This window comes from Tachypleus tridentatus, chromosome 7, assembly GCF_004210375.1.
Source record: "Tachypleus tridentatus isolate NWPU-2018 chromosome 7, ASM421037v1, whole genome shotgun sequence".
Classification (NCBI taxonomy): domain Eukaryota; kingdom Metazoa; phylum Arthropoda; class Merostomata; order Xiphosura; family Limulidae; genus Tachypleus; species Tachypleus tridentatus.
The window spans coordinates 148,350,261-148,362,880 of NC_134831.1; the positions used below are offsets into that span (position 1 = coordinate 148,350,261).

The 12,620-nt window shown below is 32.9% G+C and overlaps 1 protein-coding gene across 4 annotated transcripts in view; it reads left to right on the forward strand.

The window, feature by feature from the left end:
* Positions 1-12,620, forward strand: part of LOC143256866 (integrator complex subunit 6-B-like) — a 68,713-nt gene that overhangs the window by 19,882 nt on the left and 36,211 nt on the right. For all 4 annotated transcript variants that reach the window (XM_076514657.1, XM_076514659.1, XM_076514661.1 and 1 more), the window contains one exon: positions 8,575-8,805. In XM_076514657.1, the coding sequence (XP_076370772.1) occupies positions 8,575-8,805 (231 nt within the window). The remainder of the gene's footprint in view (positions 1-8,574; positions 8,806-12,620) is intronic.

Sequence of the window (12,620 nt, forward strand, 5' to 3'; positions counted from 1 at the left end):
ATGGTAATTTAATAACATCGGTTTACAGAAAATAATTTACTGTTCTCATGCTGCCCTACCAAATTATGTCATAACCACAAAAGTTTTCTGCATTTTAAACTTGTTTTACAGAAAATTATAAATATGTTCTAAACAGGAAGATTTAAATAATGAATTGTTACTAATTAACCATATAGTAACTGAAGGAGAATTGATACCATATATAGTAGATAGAATGTGTAATAGATTTCGTAATAATTAAATGTTAGCTGAAAAATGCAATGTTAAATTGGTTTATGAAAAAAACTAAAAACAAACTTTTACCTTGTATCCCAAGTTTGAGGGGGTCGTTTATTTAATGTTTTTAAGAAATAGTAAAACTTTTATCTAATTTTTAAACTTATGAACAAGACAAAAAGAAATACTGAGTAATGCCAAAGAGTTTACAGACAGGCATGGGATTTATAAAATACAATGTGAATGTTGTAGTACTTAAATTTTTCAAACTGAAAGGAAATTAAAGTACATATTACAAGAATATAGAGGATATGTAAGAATGAATAAAACAGAAAATTCAACCATGGCAAAAAATGCAAAAATAACACAACACACAATTCTATGGGACAAAACTATTACCTTAGCCTGACCTCATAATATTAGTTTTAAATATCCAAGAATAATTGAAAATAAAAAAATCTAAGAATGAAAAACAAGTATTAAATCAAAATGAAGGTCTTGACATTGTAATAATTGGCCATTGATTTATGTACATCACAGGAGCATAATACTTTGACAAGGCATACAGGAAGTATAAATATTGAAAAGAGTTATTACAGATAACTCCTAAAAGCAAAATAGAAGACATCAAAATATAAAATGTAAAGTGTTATTAAGTGGAAGCTGCTGACAACATTAATAAACTTTTAATTTTGTAAATGTGAAACATTGCATTTTATTTATTTGGTGACTGTTCTTAAGACAGTGCCCCAGCCAGTTACCTACTGCTGTATAATTCTACCTCTACAGACATCTGTATGAGTGCACAGTTGCTGCTTGCCTTTTCCTCACTTGTCAGCAAATTTACTATTGTTATTATTATTACTTACTGATCTTCGTATGTTTTTATATCTTATGTTAATTTTCTTTTCCTTTATCTGCTTCATAATTTTTACTTTTTTTTTTAGCTGTGAATTTTGAGTATCATGTTAGTGATGTAGAATCTAAACATTCTCCCTCTGTGAAAAAATCCAAACCTGTTGTTGATTTTCAAGTATCAAACTTGCATGTAATTTCTCTCTCAGAAGTTCAGTACTATTCTGCTTTCTTTTTAGTTTGTTCTCCCATGTTTCATTATCCCTCTTTCTTTCTTTCTTTCTTTCCTTCCTTGATGATATTTGTTGCCTTAAATTTAGACTGCAGTAGAAACATGATCAGATTTTACCTTCTCAGATACCGTGAAGATGGTATTTACTTTTGTGTTTAGGGAACTAGTTCTGGATGCTGTTTGTCTGTGTTCTGCTTCTTTTTTGGTTAGGTTAGTGGGGTTTAGCTACTGCTAATCGTGTTTTCTTTTTTCTCAGGATATTTTGAAGCAGGGTGTTTAAGGTGTTCCAGGGGATTTATCTCTACTAGCTGAATTGTGCTAAGTGGATTTCTTGTTTGGAGTCAGCAGATTGTAGATATTCATCTTTCTAGTCATCATTTGTTCAAGAGTGGTATATGTTAAAATTTTCCTTTTCTTTTGTACAACACTCATTACAGAAGTTTTCATTTTAGGATTGCAGTGTTACCTTTTGGTTAATTACTCTTGTTCTTTTATTGCTTTTCTTCTGGGGCTCTGTCTTTTTGTAGCCCAGGCTGTTTGGGCATCAGGTGGATTGGATATTTTACCTTGGATGTTTAATTATGTAAAGTTATTAGGCTGCAGACATACCGATCCTTGTGATTTATGCATGTCATGTTTTGCTAATGCTTTCTAAAGTTTGATTCAATTTGGAGTTTCTGTCAGATTATTTATGGGTCAGTATACAGCTATAGGAAACATTCAGTGTCCTGAATTTCCATGCAAATTTGGTTTATATAGCAAAGATTTCAGAATATCATATCAGCTTACTCATTTGTGAGACATTTGGGTTTCAAATTGGGTGATTTAATTCAATTAATCATATAATCAATTTCTTAACATCAAATACAATGATTAGCATCACTAAAATAATCAATTAATCCAAATTATTTTTTCTGATTATTAATATGTTTGATTAATTCATGGTTGTTCAACTTAATCACTTAGTCTCATTAATTCCAAAAATAATAAACTAATTCAAATTTGTGTGACCAAGGAGTGGTCTGGTAAATATGTGTGCATTTCTCAATGTTGATTTTACCTGGGTTATTACAGGATATGCCTGTCACTATACCATGACTTCTTAATAGGACAGCTATGGCTTCCTTTTTTATATAAGTATTATAGCAACAGTCTTCAGTTGTCTTCTGCTGGGACAGCTGTAAGTCTTCAGATTTACAATGCTAAAATCAGGAGTCTGATTCCCTTCAGTGGACACAGCAGATAGCATGATGTCACTTTGCTATAAGAAAAACACACACACACACAGTCTTCAATTAGTTCATGCTTTGTAAAGGTCTTTTAGAAAAAACCCAGATCATTGATATTCCAGATGGAAGCTTAATGTAGGCTTGTGTAAACAACACCAAGTGTACCCTGTTGTACCATCAACCCAATGATTGTTATTTCTTTCATTTTGTATATATTGAAATAAAACATGCTATACACTGTGCGATGATGGATAAGGTGGCTATAGGAAGATGTAGTAGCAGTAGGGTTGCATTCTGTAATCTGCTTTCAACATCCAGCTCTTAATATCTTTCCAGTATTTCTCATGAGTAATTAATTAATTGATGGTCATTGGTTGCAGAAGTGTCTTAGATAATGAGTCAAAGTAGGAAGTGGGCATAGCTCAAGGAACAGTTCTTCATATGTGACTGTTAGAGTAGAAACTTCATCTCAGTTTATACAATATTCTAACAGTGGTGGTATTTTTCATTCCATTCTTCCATAGAGAATTCTCGCACATACTCCAAGATGTTTATGTGCCCTTCTTTTCACACTGTGTATGTGTTGTTTTATAGAAAATTTAAGTGTTTTTTGGTGTAAGGATATGGCACCAGTTGTGCAGGTAGTGTAATCAAAGATAATAAAGGTAGTAATGGAGTGGGGTGTTTTGACCTGCTCATTAACATACCCCTTGTTTGAAACTATTATCCCACAAAGTTTGGTTGATTTTAGTCCATTGATCTAACATTTCTCCAAATTGTGTGTATGTTGTGTTATAGAATATTTAATAGTTACGTTTTTATGTGGTTCATCTGTGAATGTAGTAAATGGTAATTTATATTGAAGATAATAAATGGTTAATGACTTCAATAATGGAGAGTGGAGGTGTTGTGAACTCCTATTGACATGCTTCTCATTGCAAATTATTGCCCCACAAAGTTTGGTTGAGATTGGTTCAGTGACCTAGGAATAGTTAGGCTAGATAATGGACAGACACAAATATTTGTACTTTTTACAGTAGAAACTTGATTAAATCTATCTCAAGGTGTGTAAGGCTCAGAGGGCATGTCATGTTTGTAGGCTTGCAATCAAAATTTTATTGAACTGCTATTTTATGAATCTGTGTCAGTAAACTTGGTATCAAATTGTAGATTGTAATTCACATTTTAGTTACTTCCTTAATTTGAGAGTAAATATTAAACAACTAAATATTGATTTTTGTGTGTCACACTGGTACATCATCTTCTAGGTTTAATCAGATTACATTTTATGATGCTCACAATACAGCATATATAGTTTCATATAATGTTCCAATATTGGCAGGCTAAAATATAAAATAAGAACCTCTTACATTTCTGTTTACAGAAATAGTGATACTTATGTCAGTGTGTGTGTATCCTGATCCCATTTTAATATAGAAGTATAACTTATAAACTTTTGCTAAGCAGTATAACATAAAAGTTATTGTTGGTTAGCATTATTATCAAAATGCTCTGGCTTTCCTATGTATTAGAAGTTGTTATGTAAAGGAACCAATTTTTTATGTGGTTTTTCACTTGCTTGCCTCGGTAAAAAAGATGAGAATGCCCACACGCAATTAAGTAATAATACTTGGCAAAAGTGTGTGACTGTGCTCGATTAATTAGGTTGATGTATTCTAGGTAACTGTCATTAGGTGTATTCTGAACCTCTTTTTGCATAGAAGAAAAACCACAGAGAAAAAGAAGTGGTTCCTTGCATTACAAATAGAAATCACAAACAGACATATGTGACATCTTTTCTATGTATTAAAAGTGATTGTTTTTGTTGGTTTTTTTTGCTAGTTTCCTTCATTAAAAAGATACACATGTATATACACATGTGGATAAGTAATACCAAAGTGCACATCCTCAGGATCCACTTAGCATTGGAGCAAAATTTAAAGTTTTCAGATTCTTTCCTCTTGTAGCAATTGCAGCCATATATTATTTTCTATGTGGTTGTTCAATTGCTTGTCTTAAAAAATGTACGTCTGTGCATGAACATAGGTAAGTAATAATATCCAGATGCACCCCTCATGGTCCATTCATTATGGATTCAAAATTTCAGGCTTCTCGGCTCTTTACTTTTGGAGCTATGGCAGTCACAAACACACCCTTTTATTATTATAGATCCACTCTTTTATGTTTAAAAAAGTATTTAAATATTTCTTTTGTAAATAGTAATAATACATATATGTATGTAATGTATGAAAACCAAAACCACACTGTAATGAACAAAATATTGCAAATTCTTCATTTATTGGTTACTGTGTAAACATGATAAAATAGGAAACAGGATATTCATAAGCACTTTCACACCTGTTATCACTGAATTCTAACCTCCCAAGTTTATTGGATTGGATACAAGTTTGTATAGAGCCACATCATAAATACTTTCTCACACTTTTATAATGTTCTTTATACAATTGTTGTAACTACTGTACTGTATAAACAAGCCAAAAATCCTATACCACTGTGTTTCCGGAGCCCAAATTGAAATAGTCTCTGTAGGAAGTGTCTACGTATTGATCAGCATTCCACTATTTACCATGATTGGATTAGCCCAGACTTTCTACAAAGTCATAGCATACACATTTTATAATACTGTAGACAATTCTCATTGTAAACTTTATACTTTCAACAAGATAATAAATCTTATCCCACTGTTTTTAAAGTGGAAAAGGTTCTCTGAATTATGCCACAAAACTCAATTGATATTGATAGTTTCTAAGTGCAGTAACACTGAAACAGGAATGGTGATTCATTGTTTTATATTCAGCAGGTTTGTACTACAACTAGTGATAGTGAAATAGTTGTAAAAAAGATTAGAAGAAACTGTCATGACATTTACTTTGGAATTTTGTTGTACATGCTGAAAATTAATGTTCATTTTGTTTCTGGTTTTTAAACACTGCTAGCAATACAGTAACTACAGAAATAAGTGGGAAAAGGTAAGAAGTTATAAACTCTGACCATAAGTACTCTGAAATTTTGCAATCAATACTGACAATATGTTTTGGTTTTGCCACCTTTATTTTTGTTATACTTTGACTTGCTTACAACTTGGAGAATCAAGTATAATTTTCTTTAAAGAAAACAATAGATAGAATATAAAGCTTTACTGAAAATAAAAATGTTTGATATGATATACTAAGTTTTTATTTTCATTTGTTTTCATTATTTATTACAATAGAAAATAAAATTATAAAAGGATAAAACCTATTAGATAAGATAATGAAAAAAACAAAACTCACCATGGTGTATACCTTCAAGCAACTTGTATGCTCTGCTGTTTGATGTAAAACATAAGCTGCATGCATGCCATGTAATTTTCAACTTGTGTCAGATATTTTTATCCAGACATGGTTAAAAGATCAATGAAGCAAAAAATGATAAATGTAAATAGATGTATACTGTTACAACATTTAAGCTGCTTATGATAAACATCTCTTGTTCAGTTACAACTGCATTTGGTTGATAACACTTTGGTCAAATTAATCTCAGATAAAGATGTTGCATTTATTTTACACTCACAGCCAGGTGGTTAAGGCACTTGACTCATAATCCAAGGGTTGCAGATTTGAATCCCTGTCACACCAAACTTGATTGCCCTTTCAGCTGTGGGAGGCATTATAATGTGATGGTAAATCCCACTATTCATTGGTAACAGAGACCCAGAGTTGGCAGTGGCTGGTGATGACTAGGTGCCCTCCCACTAGTTTTACACTGCTAAATTAGAGATGTCTAGTGCAGATTGTTCTTGTGTAGCTTTATATGAAATTCAAAAACAAAACAAACTTAATTTTAAAAATGGGATATTTTGCAAAGATATATCCACATTTATTAAAAATTATAGTGCATTTACTCTCATAGATACTTTCTTGGTTATGAGCTGGGTGAACCCCACCAAGGCTGTCTTTGTAGGGTTAATGGGCACCTCAAAACAATGAGCACTGTGCCATTAAGGGCAGGCCTTTTCAGTTTCATTCTTCTTCTACTATTTATAAAGAAAATGAATTTTGCAATAACAAGAACCTCAATATTTCAGATAAAGAGCAGTGTCTTTAATCATGTTCTTTATACATGGACACTTGATAAAGCAGGCAGGTAACTGTTTTGCTGCAGTAAGTACTCAAAAACATTGTTAGAAGTATCTTTCTTCATATTTTAATAACAATAACTGCAACGTAAACATTTGTGAATAAAGTATTTATTGGTTGATGAATAAGTTTACAAAAAAGGGAAAAAAAATTTATGATATGGAAACAAATATCTTTGTTTGTGATTTTCCACTAAATTACAAACATCACAAAAGGATGACCGGTATTCAAACAGTTGTGAACTATATGTTGCAACAGATGTTTTCACAGATTCAAAGAGAAGTCTTATTGTTCAGTGAAATTCTTGTAGTAAACACTTTTTGTTTGTTTTGACATTAGTGCAATTAGACAAACAGATTTTTATGTTTTGTGGGTATAGATTTCACACATTCACAGGCCATTATTTTAGTCGTATCCAGGTGACTTAGCATAATGGTTTTGCATCCCTTCTACTGTAATAACCTAGAATTACCTCAGAAAATAGACCAATTGAGTTCTTTATGGATTTATTTCTTAAGTTGACCTTCAGAATTCTTGCTTGGGGTAGAAGTACCACACTGGAAAAGGCTCTACTGGCTGATTTTGAAGTTATGCCTTTAATATAAGCCTAACCATAATGACAGATTATGTATACTGCTAAATCTCAGTAGCATTTAGAAAGAGCTTTCCAGTTCCATTGCAATACACTTGAGGTGATCACTCAGTCAACTTTATAGCTAGGCCTGATATGATTGAGGGGTGGGTAATTAAAATGTTCCCTCACACCAGATCCATAAATTGTCTTGCATATTATCATGACATCGGGAATAAATTTTTCTGAGACCCAAGTATTCTAGAACTTCCAAAAAGTGGTTTAATCATGCCCATAGCAATTCACTAGACAAGTAGATCTCATGAATTGTCAGAACCAGTGACAGGCAGTGCTAGTTCCTCCAGTTTCATTTTCAGTGTAGGAATCCTAGTCCAAGATTATAGTGGAGGTACGGTACCATATCTGAAATTTACACTGTATAGATAAAATGAAAACTCGGAAGTATACTTATTTCTACTATAACCAACATGTTGGCATTATAGTGTGCTGGTCGGCCCCTCTTTCCTGAAAAAGAGAAGCCCAAGAGCAGGCAGTGGGTGATGGTGTCTAATACATATAGCATTTGAATAATGTTGGGCAACATTCAACAGATAAGTTGCTGTAACCAGTGTAACATTTTTCCACATTCTGAAAAGTTTGAGGGAAATTGTATCTATGTAAGGTAAGTTCCAAGTAGAAGGCACATAGATGTCTCATTGGACTAAGTATTTTGTAAGTAGGGGTAATAGTACCGTAGTAATTGTTTTAAAGAAAATTGGGTATCCATAATGTAATGGGGAAGTATTATGAATTAGGAAGTAAATCCAACAAAATATTGCATGAAATTAAGAATTACAGGTGAGGGTCATAGTATAATTGTTAATTTTTATTTTATTTGAATAAATGAATTGAATTTTTTTTTTCATAATTTTCAGTACTGCAGTTCAAACCTCTCTTTTATCTTTCAAATACATATGTATAATTGATGCACATTTTTTCTAAACTAATGTTTTATGTAACCTTACTCTGAAATCAATCAATTCTATGTTCATAGTTTTCATTGTTTGTTTATTTTTAGTAATGATGGCATATGCTTATTTAAAAATTTAATATTGTAAATAAACTTTATTTCATAGTAGTGTACTTTTCCCGTCAAATTATATTTCCTTTGAATATGTTGTAATAAAGTGCTCATTAGCAAATTCTTAATTTAGAAACTGAGTAATTGCACCTAAGAGGACACTTGACAAAAAACTTTTTCACAAATTGCACTGTTTTATGGATTTATTATTTTCCAACAAACTATTTAACAAATGTATATTATGGTTTCAGGCTGGTTGGAAAGAAAATCATGCCACTTTCATGAATGAGTTAAAAAACCTGAATGCTGTAGGAATAACAACAATGGGTCCAGCACTGAGGAATGCCTTTGATTTGCTAAATGTTAATCGTATGCAAACTGGTATTGATACATATGGCCAAGGTCGATGCCCCTTTTATTTGGAACCGTCCATAATAGTGGTTATCACTGATGGTGGCAAGCTTTCTTCATCAGGCTCTCAGGTTGAGCTGAAGTTTTATTTTTATTATTTTATATATTGTATTTTATTGTATAATAAGCCTTTATTGTGCAATTTAAAAAATGTAGTAAGGCTTCAGTACTTCACTTGAATAAAAAGTATATAAAATATTCTAATTTACAAAAACATTCTTTAAGTCATTCTTTAATGTGTAAAATATATTAGGGAAAAACTTGTGTCCTGCAACAAAAGTATCAGACAAGTTTGGATTTTTAACTTCTATTAGATAATTAATATTTAATTTGGATAGTTTCTTCAAAAAGAAATTATTAGCTGTTCACATGTGGTTGTCAGGGTAACTGAATGTATAATTTGTTCTTTGTTTTTGAAATAGCAGTTGAAATCACAATTTTTTATACCAGGTAGCTTTTTAGTACTACAATTAAACTTGTTATTTATCCAATGTTTTATTGATTAAAAACTTTAAATTTGAATTATGTGAAAAATTCATGAAAGCTATAGTGCAGTATTTTATGGGATTAAATGTTGTGTACTCAAAAGTATTGAAATACATAATATATTAAGGATTGTATTTTATTTGTGCATTATAAAAGTGGTTTTAATTTACTGGAGGGCAATAGACATAAATGTTATTGTAGATTAGGAAGTATTCTAATAAATGCAACAAGTTTAAAAGCCTTTGCCATTTAGTACTAGACAGTTAAACTGGTTCCTATATGCTTGATAAAATTATGTAAAAGTCTGTATTAAAGTCTTCTTTGTGTATATCTTTATGCATGTGATTATTATACAATTTTTATAATAGAACAAAAAATGTGATCTGTCATTGCTTTTTAAAAAAGTACAAACTTGGGTACTTTATGCAGGAAAACATTTCTTTTCTATAATGATAGAACATTATTTATATAAACAAAAAAGTGGGAAAGCAGTTGTAGCATGATTATATCACTTCCTGAACATCTGGAGTTCTTTCACCAAGGATCCATGGGTGCTCCATGTTCTGGCTTCATGGTTGGTCATTCAGTTTACATCATCTCTGCCAATGTCTGTTTGGCCTGTTGCTCTTTCACTTCCAATAGTTCCACAGCAAGTGGAAATCTATTCCTAGGCCATAATATAATTGTGAGTCAAAGGGGCAATAAAGAGTGTCAATCCTATTCTTCTAAGATGTTATTCCTGTACCTTCATGGTACCCAAGAAGACAAGAGATTGGTGTCTAATCATTGACATGTCTTGACTCGACCAATTTTTAGATCCTTTTAGCTTGACAATGGAATCTTTTCTCATCCATCTATGGTACTTTGCATCTTGGCTCTAGATGATCAAGTTTATTATTACCAACTCATATCTTCATATTTCCTTAACAGAACCTTCCTGGAAGTTTCTCAGGTTTGTGCACAAGGGTCAGGTGTTGCAGTTTAGGGCTCTTTCTTTTGTTCTTGCATCAGTACCTTATGTTTTCTATAGAGTTGTTTGAGCTTTTGATACATTCCAACAGTTTCATTGCTGTTTTTGCAACTTGCATCTTTTCTACTGAGTTTATTTTCATCATATCAGTCTTTTAGCATGTCATGCTCCAGAAGTGATGAATTTACTTTGCAGATCACTTTTCTTGACTTAACCAGATTATTCTAACGGAATGGATACTACATCACAAGGATTTTCAGTGTTGGGTGTCCAATTACAGTTATTTTGTTCTCCAATACCTCATCTTCAAATGTTGGCAGTAGATGTGTTTAGTTAGGATTGGATAGATTTATATCTTTATGCCTTTCCCCATGTTTGAACTATAGTTTATTCTACTCCCTGTCAAGTTCTCCTAGTTGCACCTTATTGACCAGATCAAGCATGGTTTTTACTTCTTCAATATCTACAAGAATGTCCATCTCTACCTCTTCCACATTAGAAATCTGTATGTTGAGTCAGTTTCAATCACTCTATCCAGATATTCGGATTCTAAATTTTACATGCTTAGAATATATGTAGTCCTGTTTCTCTGTACTTAACTAAATCTCTCCAAAAGCCAACTGCAATTATTTATCGACAGAAGGGGAATATTTTTCATCACTGGTGTATTGAAAGGAATTTAAACCCTCTTCATCCAGAAGGAACCATCATATCTTGTTTTCTAACTTGGTTATTTAAGAAATCTTGCTACATATATAGTGGTTTTATATCCTAAATATCAGAAGGTTTTTAAATCCCATGTTCTATCAGGGCTACTAAAGTCCTTTCAAATTCTTTGACCCAAACAACCTATTGAATTACCATTGAGATTTTATAGTTGTTTTACATGCATTATCTCATCCTCCTTTAGGGCCCTTAGCTTCATGTTTGTTTCATTTTCCTGATAAATTGTATTTTCTGTTGGTGGTGGTGGTCAGTGGACATCATTAGTTAGAGTTGTTTGCAATTCATGTGAATAACATTCTTTATCCTGCCATAATCAAATAAGTGTTTTCTTCCCAAGACTTCAGCAACCAGGAAAGGGAAAGATCCTTCCTGCCAGCCTCATTCCTAATCATTATAACCACTCCATTTCTGATCATTTATGTCCTGTCATGACCCTGAAGTGTTGTGTGGCTCATGCTAACTCATTTTGAGGTACTGGGAACCTACTGTTCATTCAATGAGATCTATTTCCCATGACTTATCTCCCATTACCCTCACAAAGTGGCTTTGCAGATTGATTCACATGGTCTATAATGGATTATTGTTACAGGAGAAGAATCTTGTGTGTGTCACATCTCACCAAATTTGTCTTATCTCTATGACATTAGCCACCTAATTGACCTGCCATCTGGAAGACATTGTGCAGGCTGGTATGTTGACTATTCCTGATACTTTCCTATTTCATTACTTACATGATCTGGCAGTTTTCTCTTCTGGGGATTTTCTGTTATTCTCTATAGTAATTTCGACCACATCTGTTAGACATTCATCAGAGGTATTTTCCTCAATCGTATATACTGTTTTATTTCCAGGGCCCCTTTATTTTTCAGTGGATCTCACTCTGTGGCAAGTGTTGCCCAGCAAGATATGCCATCTCTTATCAATTCTGCACCAGCAACCACTTCCACTATAATTGTTACAGGTTGCAACACAGGGTGTTCCATAAGACCATCTAGGCACCTACAGGATGGTATTACCTTATTATGGACTGCTACTTGTACACAATCATGAGTGCAGCTAAAGGGGACCCTGTCAATCTTCAGGTTAAATAAATTGGGTTCAGTTTGTTTCTAAAAATGTAGGAAAATTGGTTTGCCAGTACATAGTTTCCAAAGCACTGTTCAGCAGGACTCCCCTCCAGACTCTACTTATAGAGCTCAGGAATCTTTACCACCCCTTCTTTCCAGTTGTTGAGGTGGCAGACAGAGGCTTTTCCTCTACAGTGTTTCTCCACTTTTTGAGAAGAGAGCAAAGTTGGGGAGTCCTTTCACTAGAGTCCCTGGATGTTTTTCCCAAATGTCAATAGGAATGGCAACATCTGTTGTGAGAACCTACTCATAATTCTGTTTTGGATTTGATATGAAGCTACCTAGCTGGAGAATACATGGCCCTTCTATTTGATCAATGTTGGTTTCATGTATTATACATGAAAGGTGATCTACTATCTCTTCATAATTTTGAATGCGAGAGGCCCCATCCTAGGTCCTTAATTGGGCATAGGTTCCACATCCTCTCCATAATTCCTGATGGCAAACAAACTACTCCATGTCCATCTGGTTGAGGTGTGATGATGAACATTAGTAATTCCAGACAGGATGAGTTATGTTTCTTTGATTGAATATGACATACATGATCCTGAGATATTGACTTTTGGTACTTCATCAG